Below are 25822 nucleotides of genomic sequence, written 5' to 3' on the forward strand. Positions count from 1 at the left end.
TTTGTTCTTTGCATATAACCACCAAATTAATTCTTTTCTCAAGTTTTACGCAATTTGTTTACATGAAAAGTAAGGCCTAAGAGTCCTTTGGGAAGAGCGATATTGGGTTTATCAATTATATTACTTAATAACGATCTGATACACTTGTCAGTGACTTAACACTCGTACATTGTGATAATGAGTTTAGTCTTTATTATTCTTAGAAACTATTGTCTCCTCCAATTACTAATTTGTCCTTCCTATAGTTGCATATCACTTGGTTTGACCACAATTGTGATATAGTGAAACATGATGTACCTATCACGATCCATGGACTCTTTTTTAAGAATTTCTACATAAGTTCGTTAGATAAGAAGATAACAAAATTAGCCAACCACCTTCATGGTCTTGTTTGGACTTTTCAAAAACATTATGAATTAATTATGTGACTACAACTTTCTTACTATGAGACGGAACATGCAACTCTAGTTGCAACGGTCAGTTGATGGCCACCGCATTTTAGTACTCACTCAAGGCTGGTGAACGAATGCGAGAAAGGGATTATCCTTATACTGGAATAGATCGTGGACCCTGCAAATTTGACAAGAGCAAAATTGCTGCTTCTGTTGCTAATTTTAGCGTGGTTTCCCTTGACGAAGAACAAATTTTGTGCTAATCTAGTGAAGAATGCTCCTTGCAGGTAGTTGTTTCTTTTCTTCACTCCGTAATATTTCTAACCCCATCCCCAAAAGGAAATGCTAAAATATCTGCAGGATATTTTCAGTTCTTTGATCGTCTCCACCCCCAATAATAAGATATTAAATCTATAAACACTGACTTTTTCTTTTCATGGCACGGTTGCTATCGATGTAGTTTTTATGTAACATATATTGCTGGTTTCTTATGATTATGCATCTGCGGCAAGCATTTGAATCATGGAGTGGCTATGGTGCTTTTGCTTATGCTTCCATTCCGTAAAAGCCTTACTAGATCGTAAAGAATTCATGGGGGGGGGAGCTTGGGAGAAAACCTATATTACAAGATCTGCAGAGGTCACAATATATGTGGGGTGGACTCGATGGTCTCATCTGTAACTGCAATACATATTTCTAACCATTAAATATATAAGGATGCCAACTCGTGGTAGCGGCACACGTATAGTGTGGATGTAAATTTGGATGATGTAATTTTATGGAGGAGGAAACTGTATGACCATGCTTATGATTTACTTTTTCTGCAATTTTGTGTGCTAGCTTGTCTAGCAACAAAACATTACCCACCGTTATCAATAGTTATTGCACGTAACCCGAATGAAATGAATTTGTCCTCACAATTAACGTTGTCACTTTCCAATGTCTTGCAGTAAACTACAAAAGATATGTGTTAAAAGAGCACAGGTAAACTGAACGTCTTATGACATCAGCTATAAAATGTGTATTACATTAATCTGACATGTTAATGTGGTGTGGAAACAATTAGAATTAACTAGTCAAAAAAATTAAAATAGTTGAATTTCAAAATCACTTTACACTATACACCACTTGATTGTGCAGAGCATAACTATTAGAAAATCATCTGGTATTTCGCACCTTACAGATCATCCTCATCCGTAAGCAATGTAAATGAAAACGGAAAGAACTTGTAACCATCTCCCTCGTAAAATTTGTTCTGGAACTCTACCCAGTGAAGTCTCAAAGCATGCAAGAAAGCACTTAGAGTTTCCATTAACAATAACACACCAACAGTTGCACAGATAAAAACAAAAATGCCAACAACGAGAATAATAGTGTTATTGTACCTGCATTGGTCACGGAAACATTCAGGGTTAATGCATCAAATAACCAACCTTCTTAATGGCCCACCACTTTTCCAAAGCACAACTAAAGAACTTACCCCCAGGCCAAAAGTAGAACTCTGTCATAGAAAACACTGGACAACTCGGAATGAGCTAAGCTGAATAAAACCAGAAACCAAGGAAAGAATTATAATCAAAGAATATGATTTATTTGAAGTAGAACGCTTTACAACAAAGGGTTGAGGTAAAAGTATCTTAAATGTTGGGAACATCAAATATGTACTAAATGCTTCTGACTAACTAAACAGTTTTTAGAAACAATTGAAGCATTGTCCGATAGACATTTTCAAATGAATATTCGACTTTAGTTCACCATTTTATAATAGACAAATTTTGATGTGAATGTGACTTGGTCTAATCTCTTTTGTTAGATACAAGTTCATCTAATAGGAGTGTTATTGCCATTTATTATATTTCCAATATATTAAATATTTTCGTATCTAATAAAACTTTTTCCATTTTTACAGTTTTTTTTTTTCATTTAACAATCGTGACTAGAATTTCCAAACAACCAACCCTTGAAATTACATAAAACGGGCTGGATCCTGAAACTTGTTGATGCACTACCAAGGACAAAACCATGATATGTGGGTTTACTGACTGGTGAATTACTAGATAGGGTGTTGCTCCTCCACCTCCCCAAGTAGGTTTTGCACCTTCCCACTATTTTAATTTATTTCAAAAATATTTTACACCTCTCCACTATTTTCTTTTATTCCAAAAATACCCTACACTTCCGCACTATCCTTAACCATCTTTCTCTTTCTCTCTACATTAATGTAGCATTTACATGGCTCATTAATGGAGCATTTACATGATTCAAATTTGAACTTGTGATATATTTTCTTAAATAAGTTTGATTAAACCTTATTTTTGCTGTTGAATATATATTTTTTTTTTCAAATTACTTAATAAATGGTAAAAGTTTGTTCTAAATTTCTAGAAAAATGTTTTTATATATATATATATATGTGTGTGTGTGTGTGTTTTTTTTTTTAGATATAATATCTATAATTTTTAGCATTATATTATATTTTAGGGTGATATATTATAAATATAAAATTCAAAGGAAACTCATATGGTACAAATTTGAATTTATGATATATTACAAAATATAAAATTCAAAGGAAACTTCAATATTAGTACTTCCACCATTTCTATTTTATAAAATTAAAAGTTAGATACAAATACAAAATGGTAAACATAATAATATTAATAGTAAATACTGATATATTATTATTATTATTATTATTATTATTATTATTATTATTATTATTATATACTAACTTTATAATGACGAAAGAACAAAATAAATTCTAAATCTTTAACAAATAATTTTTTTTTATATTTTAAGTATTTAATAATATTTTTATATTATTTATCTAATAAATTAAATATTTTATTCAAGTTATTTGAGTCAAACATATCGGTGAGTCAAAACATAATATAATGTTAAAAATTATATTATGAGGGGTGAAATGCTCATTTGAAAACAATATAGGGTGCACCAAGAAATTAGGGGGTGCAAGAAGAAAAGGCCGAGTGACATGCTTTTAACCACATACCTAAGGGCCCACAAACGTAGATACGAAGCTGTATTAGACACAGCTCCAAGCACAAATTCGATTGTATGTATAAGTTGGTGCACAAAAACCTCGCTGAAGTCAAACTCATCATCGATATTATTGGGAACACTTTGTAATTCTGATTCATCAGGATCATCCTTGTTGAACAACAAAGAGTAAGATTGACCTCGATGCCTCTGAGAAAGCAAGGTAATAGAAATTAGAACGTGATTTACTACAAATGACAATGAAAGAAACAAAGTAATGGTTGAGTGTACTTCTTTATGTTGCTTCTGCAGGAGAAAGGGCTTTGGTACTAGCATCCATGGTACGGCAACAAGTGCCAACAGTAGTAACACAAGCTAACATCAATGAAACAGTGGGAAGTTCATACGAGGTATCTGGCTAAAACAAATGTATCCAAATAAAATTGAAATTTCTTACTTGAAGGAGCTTTTGACCAAAAAAAAGCTGGTTTTCACCTAAATCATCAGTTGGGCTAAGGAACATGTATATAAGTACATGATACAGGTCAGCCTGTGACCCAGTGCCCCATTTTACAATTATTAGGAGTGAAAGGTAGCCAAACATGCTATTTAAGAATATCATCTGGGGAACGAACTGGTACCTGAGTCATTATTTGAAAATCAAACAATGAACACCATAAACTACAGTCTGAAAAAAAAAATTGTGTTTTGCTGTTACCAGATATTTATATCGTTTTCGAAGTATTTTGCATTATAGTAACTCATTATGATTCCAAGATTCATCTGGGATACGCCCAACAGAATTGACATCTTCATCTTCAAAGAATTGAGAAAAGGGAGTTCACTCCGAGTACCGTGCCATTTAGGATCCACACCAAATGGATAAGTGTCACGCACTTTTATCAAACCTGTTGTAGAAGCATCCCTAAAAAATGGAATAAATAAATATTGAGCACACAAATAATGTAACCAATTAGTATAACAGAAAAGTAAAATCTAATAAAATTAAATAAACTGTACTGATCACCCGCATGAAGAATCACGACATCCATAGGCAGATGGAGCAAATAATTCAAATGGAACAGAGAAGAACTCATTATATATCAACCCGGTATAGATTGAAAAGAGTGCCATCATCATAATAATATAGCGTCCACCGAAAGCCATTTCCATTATGTCTCCAAGTTTCTGCCGTTATTAACAACATTGAACAAAACTAATACTGGCATAAAATATAATAGGAGGAAACATTCAGATTGAATACAAAAAATTCACGACCATAAGTACCTGACTTGAAAATTTTTTCTCTCTGATTACGAGATACAAAGCCGCCAGTAATAGGCATATGCCATGCCCCCAGTCACCAAACATTACAGCAAAAAGGAATGGAAACGTGATAATTGTGTACACACCGGGATTTGCTTCCTGGTACTTGGCGACTCTGTAAAGTAATAACGATTATTATTGTTGCAGGCCGATTATCAATAAAGCTAGAAGCAACTAAGAATCGGTTATTGAACTTTGATAACGTGATAATTGACGTGAAAAAACTTCAGCATTATTAGGTATTACTAGACCGGCTAAACAAAAACACTCTAAAAGGAAACATAAATCCTAATTTAATCATATAAAATCCATTTGACACCACTCTCATCAGGTCTGTAAGAATTATGTTGGCTACAAGAGTTGATAAACATACACCAGTCCCCAGATTTTCTGAAAGTATGTTCTACTACAAATTTAACTTCAATTTCGGGTGGCAGCGTATTTTGGTGGTACTCATATAATGCAGTTCCAATGTCTTGAAAATTTAAAAGAATTATTACTTATAAAATAAAGTATATATAATAATTAGATGAAATACAAGTTTGTGGTGGCTTAAGTTGCGATGTGTGATATATATATTGGAGAGATCCATTTCTAATTGAAAAAAATTATTTTTAAGAATCATAGATGGATTAAAATTTCTTTTTGTAGAATGTCTGAAAAATTCAAATGAATACCCAGTTAGTTTATGCATCTATACCGGTCACATTTTAAGAATAATAGTGACAAAATGTTGCTATCAGCATGCTACTACCAAGTATGACACTATTTTGTAAATATCTAATAACTGCACATGCATGTGGCTTGCACACATTGGGTACTGTTAGGTTCCCTTCTAAGAACCCTTCACAAACAGTCTAAAAGGAACACAACACACCCACACCCAGAAGAAAGAATGATATATTCTTGTATTGATAGGAAAAGAATACAGAGTATGTGAATTGTGAGAGCTTAACCTCCTCCTCAGGAATGATGAATTCCTGTTAGACTTCAACAAAACAATTAACTAATTATTCACAGCTATTCAGTTAGCTATTTATACAAACGAATACCCCCTCCTCCTAACTGCCAAGACAGTTAGGTATTCCCAGTTGAACATAGTATATATAAGAGAGAACCTCTTTGAACTGAGTTTTGCTCACTTTTTCCTGCTTTCCATGAGTGAATTCATTCACACCTTGGACGACTTCTTCAATTCATAGATTTTTACTCTCAAATCAACAATTTCACTTTCCAGATTAACCTTCACCTCCTCTATTTCACCTTTGACTCTAAAAACTTCATCAACCTCATGCTGCTTATCCCTTAACTCCTTCAGAGCACATTCAAACTCTTATGAACACTAGCATTCTCTTCTGTCAACATCTCAACAACCCTTTCAATCTCCTTCAACATTTCAACAGCTGCACGTGATTCTCGAGAGTTTCAACATCGAATCTTGCTCCGTTTTCAACTCCGATACGCCTCTTTGTTTCCACAACAACATTTTTTCCGCTTCTTCTCAAAGCTTCGTCTCACGGTCCTTCTCTCCAAGGAGTATGTCGAAGCAGAGGTTCAATTCTTTGACCTAGCTGTCCACGAAGTTGTCATGATACCGTCGTGGACTATTTGAGTTTTCTTTTCCCCTTTCCAAGTTCTAAACAACAACTTGGCACCTGAGCTTGGCAATTCAGCATCCGGGCTTCTTGCCATCAACAAAATTCTAATTTCTTTATTGACTTCCTCAGTAAGGAGATTTGTCTCCTCCTTTCTCTCATCTTGACAATATTTTGCTATATGACTGATCTTACCATAACAAGTAACATTTGACCAATCTGCACTCATTCGCACAGTGGCCATGCTTGCCACATTTATAACATTCAAAATGGTTTCAGCACCTTTGAGAGGAGCAGATGCATCATGTTAAAGGGGATCTTCCTTAATGGTTTGAAGGAGGATACTAGGGCTAAACACAAACTATATGACATAAACTCTAAATTGCCCAAGTCGATACTAAGTGACAGGGACCCCTTATTTCTAAGTTTGTTCTGGAAAGAGTTGTTTAAGCTGCAGGGGACAAACCTCCAGATGAGCACTGCTTACCACCCAGAGTCGGATGAGCAGACGGAGGTGTTAAACCGGGTGCTGGAAGGTTACTTAAGGTGCTTTTGTTCAGAACAGCCTAAAGGCTGGAGTGCTATACTGCCTTGGGCAGAATACTGGTACAACACCAGTTATCAGGGAGCAGCAAAATGCACGCCTTTTGAAATAGTTTATGGGTGAGCACCTCCGGCCTTGATCAAATTTGTTCCAGGGGAGACTTCAGTGGAGGTGGTGGCACAAGATTTGCAGACCAGGGATGAGGCCTTTCAACAGCTGAAGTTCCATCTAACTAGAGCCCAAGATGCAATGGTCAAGCAGGTGAATTGCAGCAGGAAAAAGGTGGGCGACTGGGTCTATCTAAAGATTAGACCTTACAGATAGTCCTCCATGCCGACCAGGATACACCCAAAGCTGGCGACGAGATATTATGGGCCCTTTAGAGTAGTGCAACAGGTGGGGTAGGTGGCCTTCAGATTACTGCTTCCTGACACCACTAGAATACATCCCGTATTCCATGCGTCACAACTAAAGCTGGCAATTGGAGCGAAAAGTGTAGAGAGGGAGCTACCAACTTATCTGCATATGGAGGGACCTACTTGTTGGTCAATACGTGTTCTGAATAGAAGACAACAGCAAAAAGAAGAGGAGATAAGAGAGCAAGTGTTGATCGAATGGAATGAAGGAGGAGTGGATGACGCCACCTGGGAGGACAGAGTTACTATTCAAGAGCAGTTTCCAGAATTAAACCTTGGGGACAAGGTTGATTGTTAGGATGGGGGTAATGTTAGGAGCTGGAAAGTTTATGAAAGAAGGAAGAAAAGTTGTGAGAGGGGGAGAGACATATATACTTTGTATAGGCCGATATTGAACCAGGTGGAGGGGGGTTAGGCCCTCGACATACTCGTGACTTACATTGATCAATACAGTAAAACAAATATTGTTTGATTCTTTCATTCTTGTGTGAGTGCATATCAGTGAGTGAGGGAGATGGTTAGGATTTCTCACCAAGATTCCTAACACTTTCCAAATATTTTCTAAGCTTTATTAAAATAAATAAACAAATTAGTAGAAGTTGTACCAACTGAGAGGACCCATATAAAAGTGCAAATCAGATCGTCATTACCTGCTAGGGATTATTTTTAATAAGAGAGGGAATGAAATTTGAAATGCTCATGCTGAGGGCCACATAACTTACCCATAGGCATCTACAATTTCTTGAAAAGCAGAAGTGAATTTGTTTGTGCAGAAGTAGGTAGGCGGTGATTCCTTTGTCTCTAAGACCTGAAATATGGCCTCAACTTGAGAACTGCATTCCACAGTTGCCTGCTGCAACACTTTGTGAATCTGTCAAGTATTGAATCAAATTAATTAGGTATTCCAGCCACTAAAAACGGCATTACATGTATGCTTCTTCACAATGCATCAGAAATTAAATTCATAGTTCAAGGGCAGACCTGGCTTGTCGCAAAAACAGGACACCAACCTTCTGCAAGGAGACATTTCTTTGTCACATTAATGCTAAGCATATTTAGAGTGTGATAAATTGATTTTTCCTTCTTCAGCTATCAGTTAAAATTGAAGAAAGGAAAAGTTAGCATTGAAACGAAAATTAATTGCAGAAGCTAAGTAACAAAGCTGAAAAAAAAAAAAAAAACCTTGAATAAAATAGTATATTGTGTATGCACTGCTCATACAGATACTAGATGTAAAATGAACCAAACCTTAAGACTCCACTGCTCATAGTGATCTGCTATTGTCTGCAATAGAGTGCTCCGGTGAAGCAATCCTGCATCTATTGTAGTCTTCAATTCTGAAAGTCTTCCTGAAACCTATAAAGTTCATAGTACACAGTAATTATTTTCTGCACATTTTCTGTAATCCGTCTATGAAGAGCTGCTACTGTGGATAAAGTAGACCACCCACTTGGGGTTGGAGAAGTGGGAAGAAGCTCGCATCATAAAATCCGAAATCTCTAATATGGTGAATAAGTTATACACGAAATAATGTTTTTTTCTCACTAATGTTCTTTCTTTGTTTTATTTTCTTTTATTGAAACTGATTAATTTACAAAGTAAATGGATGATATTTATATGAGAATGCAAATTTTTTTCTGCACATTTTTCCACTAATACTTAGCTAATCATTTCCCTTTTATTGTTTTTCCTTATTTCTCTCAACATTAAAACAATGTTTGTTGATCACTTTCAACAATGTTTCTCTCACGCGTATTTTAATTTGTCTTTATACCTTGATCAACGATCATTTTTTGTTCGTAATTCTTGCATACCAACACTTCAATTGGCCAATAGTTACAATCTTTAATCTTTTTCTATGTTAGTACCTCGTTTTCAAGAAAGGATTTGATGAAGTGATAACAAAAACAAATGTACTTTGTTATTGAATGAAATGTCAAATTTTGTACATATGTATTACATTTTGGCTATCATTGTGCAAGGTATTTTTCTTCTGAGTGTATCCTAGTTCTGTTAACAACAATCTTGTGTATATGAATTATTCAAGTAATAATTGTAGTATCAATCGTAAAAATTTAACTAGTGGTACTTCTTTGATGACTGTCTTCACCTCGAAGTTTTCAATTGCATAGTCTTGTATTTTTAGTTCTCCTTTACGAAAATAAAACAATTCTTTAGTGTTTTATAGATATCTCAAAATCCACTTCACTACTTCTGAATGAACTTTTTCTGTATTTGACATCAACTTGTTTACAACTCCCATTACATGGCTAATATTTTTGGTCTTATACAAATTAGTGCATAAATCAAACTTCCTATGATAGCAGCATATTGAACCTAGGTCATGAACTCTCTTTTTCTCTCAAGAGAATTTATCCTAGGATAGGCAAAAATGACTAGAAAAAAATGTGCTAATTAGCTTGATATCTTCCATGTCAAAACTTCGCAAAATACGATTGATGTATCCCAAGATAACTACAAAACTCCTCTTTATTTATCCCTCGTGATTTCCTTTCTAAGAATCTTCTTCACTGGACTTAAGTCCATATCAAATTCATTTGACATTACACTTTCAAGTATTTTAATTTTACATATGTTAAAACTTACCACCAGCATATCATCTATATAAAGTAACAAAAATGATATAATTGAATTTATTTATCTTGAAGAAACAACATTAATGAACCTTGCACTTTTGGAATCCTTCCTTCTGCCAAAAGCCATCCAACTTCCTAACTATTATCCTGGTGTTTGATTCAAGTTATACAAACTCTTCTTTGATATAGAGAGTATATTCTTCTTCCCATTCTCTTAGAAATCTCTAAGTTGGTATATATATATATATATATACCCGATAAACCCATTTGTTATGAAGTTTCTTTTTACCCACAGATAACATATTTAATTCTCAAGTTTCATTAGAGATCAAAGCTCCTACTTGTTGTATGTTTCGTCGTTGTTTCAAGCTTTCCCTTCATCCGACAATAACATACAGTTCATGTATCTTCTATTAGGGATATGAGGTCGAGAACACCTACATAATATAAGAACTGGAGTAGAATACCCTGACATGCTGAGGACTCTCAATTACAAGAGTTTCTGAAAAGTTACTTACCTTTACAGACAGTTGTTTATTTTTGAGTTCCTAATAACTATATTATAGTTATCCAAAAATGCTATTCTAAAAACCATATCTCTACTGTGAATAATTTTTTTTTTTTTTTTTGTTAACCAGAAGTTAATAGCTAAATTCATCTTTATCCTAACCAATAAAAATGGTTTTAATCTTAGAGTAAAGTTATTTCTACCGTTATTTCTACATATCTGTATTATGAATATAAGCTAAATATTCAAAAACTTTAAAAATGCATAAATTTACTATTTTTCACTACATAAAATATAATAGAACAGTGATAAATATACAACTCATTCTTATTGAATACTCTATCAATTCCTCAAAACAAAACTCATGGTTTACTATTTTATTTTTATTTTTTTTTCTCGTTAAACTCAACTCCTTTTAGTTAGTTATAATATAACAAAGGTGTTTGGATGTTTAAATTTTGTTGGGTGTCTTTTTATATATATATATATATATATATATAATAGAGACACCCAACAAAATTTAAACACCCAAACATATTATATATATATATATATATATATATATATATATATATATATATATATATATATGTGTGTGTGTATAATTATTATTATATAAGTACAGTATATGTTAGGTTCCTAAAATTACATATCCTATCAGTACACAAATTAAATTTATAATATAAGTATTGTCCCACCACTTAGATTCGTCTTTCCTTGCAATAGCAATTTCGGAAAAAATAGGTTCCTTTCATTGAATAAAAACAATTAAACTTCCATAAGAAAAAAGAAAAAAAAAACAAACAACTAAACAACAGACAACCAAATACAAGGTTGATCCAGATCACTGACAATTACACAGTTCGACATAGACTATTGAAGAAACATAAGACATGTTACCACCAAAAGAACATAAGCGAAAAATAGCTGCTCAAAAGGTCACGAAGAAGATTAGAGATACAAAACATTCATCTAAAATGTCCAAACTCCATAACAAACCGTTCTTATTAACAATTGACAAGAAATTCACATGATGCATAGATAGAACTGATATTAGAAAGAATAAAAACACACGTTTTATTGTTCCCCATACTCCAACTCCCGTACCAATGTAGTAGGGAACAAAGTCAATGAATAGAAAGAGTTTTAGTACAACAATACAATGAATGGAAAGAGGTTTAGTACAACAATACAACTGAGGCCATTCGACAGAATCTCACTCTACACAATCCTTCTCATTAATCCCAAAAAACTGTCCCCTCTCCTCATTCCTACGACTATTTATAATAGTCTGTCACAGCTTTTTAATTATAGTTGTTCTACTTATGGCAATCGGTTAAGCCTTGAAGTGTCCTTGAGAGGATGAGCAGAATGGAATGAGATGTTGGAACGCAAGCTTGTGGAATGAGAGGCTGAGAGTGGTTTGGTTCAGTGTTTTAAGGTTCCAAAAGAGAGGTGAAGCCAACTCCTAAGGAAGAAAGCCTAGAGTAGTATAGACAAGGGACTAATCTAGAGTGACTTCAAAGACAAGTAGGGTGCACAAATTTTGTCAGCATTTCATTACAAGTGTCAGTGATTTTACAAGAGGTGGAGGCTTGTATATATAGGCCTAGGACCAAGAATTAGGGCTGCAAAAGGAGAGTGAAAAATTCAAATTTGAACTCTCCAAATTGGCTCCAAAAGAGGTCATGCTTCTAGTGTGACTTGCCAAGTGGCACTTCATGCTTTTCATAATGCAACATGTGCAAAATAAGGACTATGTCACGCCCTTGGTGAGAAAGTGACCTGTCTAGGGTTCCTTGTGGCCCAAACTAGCCCAATGGAAACCCTAATTGGGGCACACACGCAAGAAGCCCACCTTCTAGGCCCAAAGCCCAAAACAAGGCCTAAACAACCTATACTACTTGACCCAAACACAAGGCCAAAACTAAACCTATTCTAATTATATACAATTAATCTTAGCCTATGAGATTAAGAGCTTTATTGTAATGCAGAGGCCCACTTTCCTAAGGCCCGTGAGGAATAAAAGTCTTGAGAGAAAAGACTTCTTCTAGAAGTCTGTTTTGGCCAGCAAGAGAGAGAGAAAAATCACGTGGTCCACTGGAAGCTCAGAGAAGGAAGAAAGCGTGGCTCCAGGAGCAGCATCCAGCTATGGATTCTAGAAGAAAGAGAAGAAGAGAAATGTTAAAGATATGCACACTGACTTCATCAAAGGTAGAAACTTAAACTTGTATTATTTTTGTATGAAATAGTTTCCGTATGTTCAAACGTTAAAATGGAAAACCCTAACCTTTAAATAGGTTAGGGAAAAGGGGAAAGGGTACAAAGAACCTAACAAACCTAACAGATTATAACTAAAAACAAACATCAATAGCCTTCCCTTAAGCTGGATTGTGTATGTTCACCAATCCAAGCTTAGGAACGATAAACTGGAAGCGCACACGGTGAGGAAGCTTTGTGAAGATGTCAACAAGTTGCTTGTTGGAGCGAATAGGTAGGAGATTAAGAAGATTCGCTTGAATCTTCTCGCAAACAACTTGACAGTCGAGTTCGATGTGTTTTGTCCTTTCGAGAAAGCTTTGATTGTCAGCAATATGTCTAGTAGACTTATTATCACAGTAAAGTGCAATAATAGTAGTGGTCTCAACACTGATCTTGTAGGAGGTAGTCAATCCATTGAATCTCGCAAACTGCGGCAGCCATGGCACGATATTCTGCTTCAGTAGAAGACCTGGACACAGTATTTTGTTTCTTAGTTTTCCATGATATAAGAGAGGATCCGAGGAAGATACAAAATCCGGTAGTGGATCTTCTAGTATTAGGACAAGTTGCCCAGTCCGAGTCATTGAAAGCTTTTATTTGAATATGAGAATCAGCAGCAAAGAAGAGACCTTGTGAAGGACTGGACTAAATATATTTGAGCATGTGTTGCAAAGCCCGATAGTGATAATCAGTAGGAGATTGAACAAATTGACTGAGAAGAATAACAGAAAAGCATAGATCAGGTCTAGTATTAGTGAGATAAAGTAACTTCCCTATTAGTCTGTGATAAGAATTGGGATCAGCCAAGTAACTCTTTGTTTTATACAAGGAGTTGGTGTCACTTAGAAAGGGGGTAGTGCAGGGCTTGCATCCTAGCATTCTTGTCTCTTCAAGAATGTCCAGTGCATATTTCCTCTGACATAGGTGTATCCCCCTCTTAGATCTGGCAACTTAAAAGCCTAAAAAATATTTTAGCTCCCCTAGGTTTTTGATTCGAAAAGCTTGATGAAGTAGACCTTTAACATGGTCTATTTTTGTGATATAGTTTCCTGCCAAAATAATATCATCTACATATACAAGGAGAGCTATGAAATTTATGGATGTTTTCATAATAAAAAGGGAATGGTCAGTTTTAGATTGAGTGTAACCAACAAAGATAAGAAAAGATGATAGTTTATCAAACCATTGTCTACTAGCATGCTTCAGCCCATATAAAGATTTAGTTAACCTACAAACCTGACCTTTTGTATGACTGTTCAACCCTGGTGGTGGCTCCATATAAACTTTTTCATTTCGGTCACCATGTAGAAAGGCGTTATCAACATCAAGTTGATGTAGATGCCAATCTTTTGTTGCAGCAATAGCAAGAAGAATCCTGACAGTGGTTAGTTTAGTTACAGGAGAAAAGGTGTCCATAAAGTCTATACCTTCTTGTTGGGTATAACCCTTAGCAACCAAGCGAGCTTTGTACCTTTCTATGGTGCCATCGGCTTTATGCTTGATCTTGTACACCCATCTACAACCAATGGTCTTTTTTCCAGGAGGAAGTTAAGTTAAGTACCAAGTGTCATTGTCTTGTAAGGCCTTGAGTTCTTTTTGCATGGCAGTGACCCATTAACAGTTGTTTTTTGCCTCATTATAGGATTTGGTCTCATTGTTGGCAGATATGGACAATGTGTACTTTAGGTGTTTCTCCGATAAAGAGTTATAAGACAAAACATTGGAAATAGGATAAGGAGTTTTGTAATTATTTTTAGCATGTAGAGAACTGGAAGAGGAATGATTAACTTGGTGTATGTAATCATTTAGGGATCCAGGTACCCTATTAACTTTGGTAGATTTTCTGGAATTATGATCTTCTCTATCATTAGTGTGATCAGTACCAGTGTCAGTGATAGTGTCTTCATTGTGATCAGATCTCTGCTCTGAATCTCCATTTTCCAAAAAATTTTGAGCTCCATCACAGTTTTGACTATACCAAAAAAATTAGGCAAAACACTTTCAATCTCTTTCTCAGTATGGTTGGTCTCATTTATCTGATCATCCTTGTAAGGGAAAATGTTTTCATAAAAGATAACATTCCTGCTTAAAAATATTTCCCTAGTACTAATATCAAGTATAATATATCCTTTAACACCATTTTTAAAACCTAAGAAAACACCTTTTCTAGCTCTAGAATCAAGTTTAAATCTGTTGTGCTCTAAAGTTGAAGCAAAACATAGGAAGCCAAAGGTTTTTAGATTCAAATAGGTGGGAGGATTGTCATATATTAAATCATATGGAGTCTTACCACTTAGAACAGATGTGGGTAATCTATTTATCAAATAAATAGAATGAGATATAGCATAAGACCAGTAGGCAGTTGGTATATTAGATTGAAAAAGGAGACTCTGAGTTTTATCTAATATATGTTGGTGTTTGCATTCAACAACTGAATTCTATTGGGGAGTCTCAACACAACTTTTTTGATGTTCAATACCATAAGAATAATACATAGCAACACAGTTAAATTCAGGACCATTGTCAAATCTAATAGTCTTAACAGTTTTTCGAAACCGGTTCTTTTTAGAATAAAATTCTGCAAAAGTTCTCTAGTTTGACCCTTATTGTGCATCAAGAAAGCCCAAGTGTGTCTACTGTAATCATCAACTATGGTAAGAAAGTTTTTATGCCCATGAATAGAAGGAACAGAGATAGGACCCCATATATCACAATGTATCAATTCAAAACAATAAGTAGAAATAGTGGTGCTTCGGGGAAAAGGAAGTTTATGTTGTTTGGCATAATGAAAAATATCACAAACAGTTTTAGATGACATTTGAGCATAAGGAAAATTCTTACATATTTGCTCTATGATTTTGTCGCCAGGGTGACCCAATCTATAATGCCATAAATCATCATTAACTTGTTTACAAGAAAATACAAATTTAGAAACATAGTCTTGACTAAAAATAGGAAAAGATTGTAGGTAATAAAGGCCTTTATAAACATTAGCATGCCCAATCATCTTCAAGGTAGAGTTGTTCTGTATCTGACAAGTCTTAGAAGAAAATGTTAGAGTGCAATTTAAGTCCCTTCTTAGACTTTGAACAGGTATAAGAGTAAAAGAAAATTCTGGAATGTAGAGAACATTGAAAATGATGAAATTTTTAGAAAATTGAATGGTTCCAGCATGTTGGGCTGTAACCACAGAATTATTAGGAAGTCTACCAAATATGGGTTTAATTTTATGAAAGGTAATAAAATGTTTTCTTTCATGGGTCACATGATCAGTGGCCCTAGTGACAATAATCCAAGAGAAATTATCGTGGCTGTCTCCAAGGGTGTTACTTTGCACTTGACTAATACTGTGTGAAGGATTATCAATGCCCTCTATCATTTTTAACAGTTTCCGCATCGGTTCAGGAGTAAAAATCTGCATAGAATTATTATTATTTTCCTTTTGAGCATTCCGAGTCTGGGTAGATGTACAATCATCTTTGCAAGCATTAGCATAGCTCCATTCATTCTGGCCTCCCCTGTCCTGACTGTTTTGATGGTCATTTTTCTTGTACCATGGTGGGTAGCCATGTTTAGAGTAACACTCATGAACCGTATGATTCATCTTGTGACAATGGGAACATTGTTTCCCATAATTGGGATTTCTCCCTCTTCCTCTTCCTTGACCTCATGAACTAGTGCCACGACCTTGAGATTTCCAAATGGGTTTGTCAATGGTGCTGGCCAAAAATTTTAAAGAGTCATTCTGACTGATAACTCCAGGAAGTTGTCTTTCTTGTTTTTCTTGCTGCATAAGGAGAGAAAAGACCCTATTGATGTTGGGAAGGGGTTCCATCAAAAGAATTTGAGTCCTAATAGTATGATAGGTGTCATTTAAGCCTTTTAGGAAGCAAATAACGTGTTCAACCTCTCTGTATTTTAGAGAGACTCTAGACAAATCACAATTACAGGGGATTTGGCATGTGCAATAGGGTATGGGTCTAAGAGATTCTAATTTTTCCCAAGGAATCTTCAAGTCAGTGAAATATTGGCTAACATTCCTTTCTCCCTGCTTAATAGAATGAATATCTTGTAGTAAATCTGAAATCTTGAAATAGTCTCCTTTAGAGAATCTTTCTTTAAGTTCTTCCCACAAATCCTTGGCATTGTCAACATAGATGACACTTTCTGCAATCTGAGGTGAAAAGGTCTTGATGATCCAGGACAAAACCATTGCATCACATCTCTCCCAAGCCTCAAATAAAGGGTCAATTCTTGGTGGCTTCTTGATACTGCCATCAATAAATTTAATCTTGTTTTTGGAGAGAATAGCTCTTTTCAAATTTTTGCTCCAAGATGAGTAGTTAGTTTCATTAAGAATCTGAGAAATGAGAGTAATACCTAGATTTTCTCCAAGATGAAGATAAAACGGGCTAGAGGGATTAGTGGTGGGATCTGGGTTGTCCATTATGCCAAGAACAGATCAAGAATTATGTTGCTCTTCTGATACCATATTGTAATGAGGCCCAATGACGCAATGGCCCACTTTCCTAAGGCCCATGAGGAATAAAAGTCTTGAGAGAAAAGACTTCTTCCAGAAGTCTATTTTGGACAGCGAGAGAGAGAGAAAATCACGTGGTCCACTGGAAGCTCAAAGAAGGAAGAAAGTGTGGCTCCAGGAGCGGCATCCAGCTATGGATTCTAGAAGAAGGAGAAGAAGAGAAATGTTAAAGATCTGCACACCGACTTCATCAAAGGTAAAAACTTAAACTTGTATCATTTCTGTATGAAATAGTTTCTGTATGTTCAAACGTTAAAAGGGAAAACGTTAACCTTTAAATAGGTTAGGGAAAATGGAAAAGGGTACAAAAAACCTAACAAACCTAACAAGTTATAACTAAAAACAAACATCAATTAGCCCACCTAGCTCAATTACGGCCCAGTCTTCAGGTATCTTGTGGTTGGTTCCTTGGCTAGGGCTTTACCATCAACTACCTACCTTATCTCTTTCTTCTTTTATACATTATACCAAACCTACAATACCCGTTCATGAAGACTCTCCTTGTCCTAACGGAAAATTCTGAAAACTCATTATTAATGCAGGTAGCTGATTCCTAACTATTCTCAATATCGGGGAAGATGTATCCACTTGAGAAGAACTTTTAACTCCTCTTGAGTGTTAGTTTTAGTATCCAGTAGTAGTTTGGGAGTTACTTCCAAAATATAGTCTTCATAAGAGCCAAGGGTTGGCTAGATGTGGTTGGTTGTATTGCTGATTTGAAAAGAGAAACATGAAAAACTACATGAATCCTATGATGATCAGGTAGCTCCATCTTGTACACAACCTATCCAATGCGAACTACAATTTGATTCGATTAATAGAATCTTGGACTAACTGTTCCATTAGGTCTTCTTGCTCGGGACTGAAGTCAATATGGTTGTAACTTTATATAAACCTAATCCCTTACTTGATACTCTACCTCACATATTGTTTATTAGCTTGTACCCTATTATGATCTTGTGCTCTGCACAAATTTGTCTTCAGTTCCTTTAATACTTTATCGCATTGCTTCTAGAATTGATTCCCACTTTCCACTCTAGATAGAATAGTGGTACCCTTCAAAAGTAAGGGAGGATCACGCCCATAAAGAGCCTTAAAAGGAGTCATTTTTGTTGTGGCACTATAATTGGTATTGATCAAGAATTTTGCCCACGGTAACCATTGTGGCCATTTCCTAGGTTGAGATCCTGCCATGCAACTACAAGTTTCAAGGCAGTGATTGAGAGCCTGTGTTTAACAATCTGATTGAGAATGATAAGTGTTAGAATAAGCATTAAATATTAGTCGTACCAACCTTTGTACTTAAGTATTTATGATTAATCTCTGATCTTCCTTATACACATTGTATTAGAATCCTATCAATATAAATATGAGAATATATGTGGGGAGCTTTTAAGCTCTCTCAATTACTCTTAAATATAGTCTTTTTTATTTATCTCAACTTGGTATCAAAGCAGGTCTATCTATCCTGCTCTACTAGTCTCATCCTTCTCCAACGCAATTTTGGCCATCGTTCATCATCTGCCAATGTCTCAGTTTTCTCCGACAACCATCGGATTTGGAGTATCTTTCCGAGAGACGGCCAACCCTATCAGTTTCGAAAGTTGATTCTCCTCCATGCACTCAATCTCTACTCGTTGTTGCTAGGTGCATGTCACCCATGCGTTGCCCTCCTCTCACTAGAACTCCTTGTCTCTATTTTGACCGTTGGAACTTCATTTCAATGTGGTCAAAGGTCATCCTAGTTGAAAGTCATCCTAGGGTTCTCATCTACCTTAGTTGTTTTGTTCTTCTCTACCAATAGAAATGTCTAGACCTATTGTCTCTTTCTCTTTGCACGGTTTTTGATAGAACTCTCAAGGTGTATGTTAGAACAAAAAAAGCCCAAAATAGAAGTTCAGAGGCAGTTAACAAGGGTTAGGCATTTAATTGGGCATTGGAGGCAGTTACAATGCCTAATAGGGGTTATCTTTTAAGGGGGGAAATGGATATCAAGGAGGCGGTGGATTAGTTTGTTCGAGAATAGGTTCTAACCTGTGTAGAAGGGATTTTCTTCCCTTGTAATTAGTTCGACGTTTTATAGATATATTTTTTCTATTTAAATTATCATATTTCGAACTTGAAGTGAGATTTTTGTGCTTTTTTCTTAATCTAAAACAGTAATTTGGTTTCTTGCTACCAAGAAACCTAACAATTTGGTATGGGGTTGTTTTATCTCAAAACCGAAGGCCCATTGCTTATTTTAGCAAGGCTTTAGGTGTTTCTTCTCTTTCAAAGTCAATATATGAGAAGGAACTAATGGCTTTAGTGCTGGCAATTCAACATTGGAGGCCCTATTTGCTTGGACAAAAGTTTGTGGTCCATACAGATCAAAGAAGCTTGCGATATCTCTTGGAACAATGCATTACCACGCAGAATCAACAGAATTGGATAGCCAAATTGTTAGGGTATGACTTTGAAATAGTGTATAGATATGGGAAGACTAATAAAGTGGAAGATGCACTCTCAAGAAAACAGGAGGATTCAAAAGACGAGGAGTTTGAATTGAGATGGATTTCATGGCCTCTTTGGCAGGATTTTCTGGCCATTTTGGAGGAGGTACAACAAGATCCATTTTTATCCAAGATCAAGCAGGATTTGGAGTCAGACCCAGTTTCTCACCCCTATTTCACGTTGGAACATGGAAGATTAAATTCCAAGGGAAGATTGGTGATTTCGACCCAATCTGGGTGGATTCATAAGTTGATAGTTGAGTTTCATGTTACCCACACAAGGGGCCATTTAGGACATATAGGGAGTTGGCGTAATCTTTATATTGGGTTGGCATGAAGAGGGACATGATGAATTTTGTGGCGGCCTATATGGTGTGTCAACAACATATGTATTTGGCATCATTACCACAAGGGTCATTGCAACCCTTACCCATCCCTCAAGCGATTTGGGACGCAATCAGTATGGATTTTATCGTGGGGCTGCCCAACTCCAATGGGCATGATGCAGTTCTGGTAGTGGTGGATAGACTAAGTAAATATGGGAATTTTATTATTCCTGAAGTTTTTGTGAAGGAGGTTGTATGGTTGCATTGAGTTCCTTCCTCCATAGTCAATGATAGGGACCCTACATTCCTAAGTCTATTCTCGAAAGAGTTATTCAGAATTCAAGGCACAAAGCTATTGATGAGCACGACCTACCATCTGGAAACAGATTGCCAAACTAAAGTGCTCAATCAGACGTTAGAAACTTATTTGAGGAAGTTTTAGATCCATTTGCAAAGGTTATGAAATGAGGTTTTTCTCTAAGGGAATTACCGAAAATGTGATTAGAAGCACCTGAATCAATTACCCATGAATTTTGACCTTCCATGGATTGAGAAATGTAGGTTGTTGATGTACTGGGAGATTGAGATGGTTTTGCCAAGCTATTAGACTTTAACCTTAGATAATCTTGATATTCGTCCTCGATGAACTTAGAAGTGGAAGATTCAGTCTTCGAAATATTGACGGTTTTGGAAGGGAAACCATGTAAGGACTAGCAATTTTCTTGAGTGTGACCCATCCTTTTACAATATGTGCATTGAGGACATCCTCGACCTCCTCGTCCTCCTCCTCTAGTGTCACGTCCTCCTCTTCCTCGTATGGCAACCATGACAGATAGTTCCACTAGTTCATGCGCTTCCTAAGTTTGAGGTACCGGGGACACACAGAAGGCAAGTGGTCAATGTTTCCATGGAGGGGACCTCATGACTGGTCAGAAGTTGATCTCTGAGATGATCAAAATCGGGATGTAAGGCACGAAAGATCAACACCATGAAATATTTGTCTAATTTCTTCTTGATATCCTTTAATGAGTCCGCTTCCAAAAACATCCTGAGTTCTTCGACGACAGATTGAGCTTCAGCCATGAAAGACACCATATCATGGTCTACCATTTTAAGAGATGCAAGCTTGTTTGCCTTGTCATAGGGTCGTTGAATATAGTTGGCATAGATACTTTGAGATTTCTTCCAAAAGGAGTGACGAGTTTTGAAAGCTCTAAGAGATATAAGAAGTTTAGGTTCCACTAATTGTCATAACTGGAAATCTACTTGTTTCCACTGGTCAACTTTATCAGCTGGTACATGGCTGCCATCTCGCTCAAGGTGATCATAATGACCTTGACCAAGAAACCACATCTCAACGGCAACCGACCGAGATAAGTAATTTTTTCCATTTAACTTTTCAGACGTGATGGAGCCACTTTCGGAAAAAGAGATGGCACTGCCAGAAGCTATTTCGGATCAAGGGATAAAGAACCCGAATGAGAAATCGCAAACCCGAGGTGACTATCGAAAGGGTTCCATTTGGACGTTAACACAACACGGTTCGAAAGGGCAGAACGAAGAGAGGAGAGGCTGACGACCGCTATAGAGGTGGTGCGGTGGTGTTCCAGCAAGCAGACGGTGGCTCGTGGAAGAGAACAGAGCTTTGGCACCGGTGGGATTGGCTGTCGCGCGGAGAAACTGTGACGGTAGTCGTCGACGGACGATGGCGGACTGTGGCGAACAGTGGTGGATGGCGTCAGAATGGCAGGGAACAGAGGTTGATGGTGACAAACTTCAATGGAAAGCTTCTCACAGTGGCAAAACAGTATCATACGATGGTGGACAGTGGCAAACGACGCCAACTATAAAATAATTCTTGAGGGCTTAAAAGATCTCTCTCACTCTCATTCTATATATAAGAAAGTTTAATACAAAGTACATGATAAATAAAGTAATCCTAGACATAATATAATCATGATAAATAGAGTAACCCCAGACACAATATAATCATGATAAATAGGGTAACCCTAGACACAAAATAATGATGATAAATATTCTAACAAATCTTTCCATTTTTACGTGGCCTGGACTGCTACCATTAATTCTCTTCCATAAACAGACATATTTTGACCTCTTTCAGATAAGGCCTGATTTCAAAAGGTTAGATGTTTGCCCTCATGTAACAACACAACTCTTAATCCTTTGTTTGATGCATCAGTCTCAATGGTAAACGTTTTATAAAAGTGAGGAACAGCTAGAATTGGTAATTGAGAAATAGCCCCTTTGAGAGTGTCAAAAGCTTGTTGTGCCGCTATAGTCCATTTAAACCCTTCTTTTGTTAACAACTATGTGAGGGATTTCCCATTTTGCTATACCCCTACACAAATCTTCTATAATATCCAAATAACCCAAAGAATCCCCTCAAAGCTTTAGCATCTTTAGGAACAAGCCATTTCCACATTGCTCTTTTTGAGATCAGCAAATACTCCTTGACTTGAGATAATATGTCCGTTTCCCAAGTACCCCAAACTAGGCTGACCAAAGCTGCACTTCTTTTTATTGATCTTCAGTTTGTTTTCTTGAAGCACTGCTAGAACTTTCATCAAGTGTTGAACATGAGTTTCAAGGGATGGACTATAAACCATAATGTCAAAAAATACCAAAGCAAACTTAGGCCTGAGTACCTTATTCATTAGTGACTAAAATGTGGTTGGAGCATTAGTCAACCCAAATGCGTGATTAGAAATTTGTAATGACCATCATGAGTTCTAAAAGTAGTTTTCTCAATATCCTCTTCCCTTAGGATTTGATGGTATTCAGATTTCAAATCCAACTTCAAAACTATAGCTGCTCCTATCAATTCATCTAATAATTCCTCTTTGACTAGAATAGGAAACTTGTTAGAAATTGTAATTTTGTTAAGATCCCTATAATCAACACAAAACCTCTACTCACTAATCCTCAAAAACCTGTCCCCTGTCATCAATCCTATGACTGTTTATAGCAGTCCGTTACACATGTTTGATTACAGTTGTACTAACTACCTTGTCTTTACCTTCTTTTGTACACTATACTGAACCTATCATGCAGCAATTTGAAGCTGAAAACTGAATCAAAGGAAACTGTGAAAACTAAGCAGAAATCTAAGCTTAACAACAACTGAAAACTAAGCGGAAATCTAAAACTAAAGATTAAGTTTACCTCTGTTATTGTCTGAAGTTGTTTACTCAAGTCATCTGAGAAAGGATAACGATTTGCTCCAAAAGCATCACATATTTTCAGAATTTTACTTTTAACACTCTCTCCAGAATAAAAAACGACAAATACATTTTTATGAACCTGTAAAAAAACGGAGGCTATGACTGTATGGACCAAAAAACTAAGATAGAAGAGACTAGTTGCAATACAAGAGTACATTTCCATAATCAGAAAAATGTAATTATATATACAATTACGTCAAAGCAGGTTCGTCTCTGTTAGTTCATATATTTTTAAATAAAAGGAGGAACTTAGATGATCTAGTACATATATTACATATCTAATTGCAAGAGGCTTAAGACTTAGATTTCACAATTTAAACCTTCTCCTGTGACGAAAGATCAAGAACAGAATGATCAACCACGGCCTGTTTGAGAAACACGTTTCCCCTAGTAGCACGAAATAGAATTCTTTCGAAAGGAACTGATTTTTCCCTTGAAACAAGTCCACTGATAAAGCCCAGCTTAATTTGCTTTGTTGACGTCTCCTCCTGAGGATAAATTTACCAAGCGTGAGAAAGAGAACAAATCTGTAAAGTAACAGATATAAAATACAAAGCTGCAGCTTATACCTGTTCCAATAGTAATGGGCTGTCAATAGACCTTTCAACAGTTATCTGGACTTCAAGCTTTCTCTGTTGAGCTACGGCATTAGTTTTTGCTGAAGAGAAAAATTCACCAACCTGAAATGATAAATCGAAAAAAGCCATTACCACTTTGATTGCAGTTTTCTTATCCAGTCAAGGAAAGAAAAGAAAACAAACCCTAGACTAAGGACTAACAGTATGCATAAAGGTAGACAGAAAAAAACCATAATAATATTTTTACCAAAAGTTAACGCTTATACATTCTAAATAGAGTTTAAACACCAGAAAGATGAACAGCAAAGTTAACCAAATTATCAGAAGTGATCATGACATTTGTGGCAGTGAAAGAACTTAAAACCATACCTTCTCTTGAACAAGCTTATACTCCGATAGCTCATTGTAGGTGTGTTTCAACTTCTCATTATTTGCATTAATCTCAAGGAGGTCAGCTTCAAGTTCTCCAAGTTTAACCTAAACATGGACAAAAAATTATTACTTGATACTGTATTCATGAGAAGAAGAACGGGTGACAAAAGTTTCATAGAATGTAATGACCTCCAAAATTTCCAGATCAACATTATCCTTTCTTGCTGAGCTCGTTGAGGGTGACACGCCTGCTTTAAACATTTGGTCCTTAAACAACCGTAGCCTACGCGCCATTTCCCCACATCGTTTAATCTAGATGATAAAATGATAAGTTTTCCAGTTCAGTAAATGAAAATCACTTCCATTAAATATGGTGTATCAGAATTAATATATGTTGTTACGAACTTTTTCAAAGTGTTGAAAGTACTAGGACTACCAAAGATGGGATATTTTAGCAACTTTAATAATTTGCATTACCATACAAAAACAAAATTAATGGAGGAGCTTAAAGTTTCCAGAAAGACATAATACTCTGTCATTGAGCCTCACAAATACCTCTGGAACCAAGAGAAAGGGACAGAGAGAACGATCTCATTGTGACTCCCTTCCAGATGTATGAACTTCAATTTGAGCACATCCCCAATCAGCTCAACAATTCAAAACTAGTTTTATCCTAATCAATTTCACTCTATTTTAATTTAATACAAATAAGTCCGAAGATTACCAATCTATATTTTGAAGGAATTCTCTAAGGTGCTTAAGATAGCAACAATAGAAATCAATTTTTCATTACAGGTTTACCATAACATAAACTGAACGTCCAAAACCTATTGAAATAAATAAAATAAAATGAAAAACATATATGACATAACTACATTTAGAAAAACAATATATCTACAATACCGTTCGTGTTTTCAGCAAAAATGTGAATCGTAAAATTTACTGTCAACTGAAGCAAAACAAGATCAATTAGGCCATCACATAATGTAAGGACATCAAAATATGGCAGTTTATCGAAATCTCGCGGCATTAGAGTTACGACCTCTTCAATAACACACAACAAATGCGCAGACGATTTTTATTATTTAAAACGTAACCAAAAGGCAAGCACAGGTAGAGATTTGATATGCACCTGAGAAGCATAAGTTCGCTGGAATGGACTTTTATCTACATTGAGCTGGAAAATAAATCCAAACAAACAGTTGTCAAATGTAAAAAAAACAAATAACATGCAGAGAAATGAAGGCATCAAAACAGAATTGAAAAAAGAAATGTGCGAGCATCAAAAGAATCACGGCAATGTAGGTTCAGATTTCATAGTAAAGGAATCTAAAACAAGAGCAATGAGGAACGAAAATAAGTCTCACATCTTTGAATTGGAAGAGGCCGAGATCGCCAAGGTAAGAGATGGCTCGATGAGCTGATTCGATTGGAATGATCAATTGAGCCATTTGCATTGGCTCCGACCTTAGCAGATCCATCGTGGGGAGACAACTACCTTCGTTCACCATCAGGATTTCTAAAATGCTCAAACACAAAATGAATGAACGAATAACTGTGAGGCAAATGCTCTTGTTCTATAGAAAAAGAGTTCGTTCTTAAATCAAATCTTGCCGCTATATCCATCCCGCGGTTTAT

The 25822-nt window shown here is 35.9% G+C and overlaps 1 protein-coding gene across 1 annotated transcript; it reads right to left on the bottom strand.

The window, feature by feature from the left end:
* Window positions 1–1421: 1421 nt before the first annotated feature.
* LOC106767713 (V-type proton ATPase subunit a3-like) lies at window positions 1422–25822 on the bottom strand. Its single transcript, XM_022783187.1, has 18 exons — window positions 25552–25822; window positions 25317–25361; window positions 24374–24496; window positions 24182–24289; window positions 23804–23914; window positions 23555–23722; window positions 23176–23313; window positions 8516–8623; window positions 8249–8356; window positions 7990–8138; window positions 4674–4827; window positions 4414–4574; window positions 4105–4311; window positions 3844–4027; window positions 3678–3761; window positions 3400–3596; window positions 1873–1932; window positions 1422–1777 (listed from the first exon to the last, which is right to left on the bottom strand). The coding sequence occupies exons 1-18, from the start codon at window positions 25693–25695 to the stop codon at window positions 1570–1572; spliced, it is 2457 nt and encodes an 818-aa protein (XP_022638908.1). The 5' UTR covers window positions 25696–25822; the 3' UTR covers window positions 1422–1569.

Source organism: Vigna radiata, chromosome 7, assembly GCF_000741045.1.
Source record: "Vigna radiata var. radiata cultivar VC1973A chromosome 7, Vradiata_ver6, whole genome shotgun sequence".
NCBI lineage: Eukaryota > Viridiplantae > Streptophyta > Magnoliopsida > Fabales > Fabaceae > Vigna > Vigna radiata.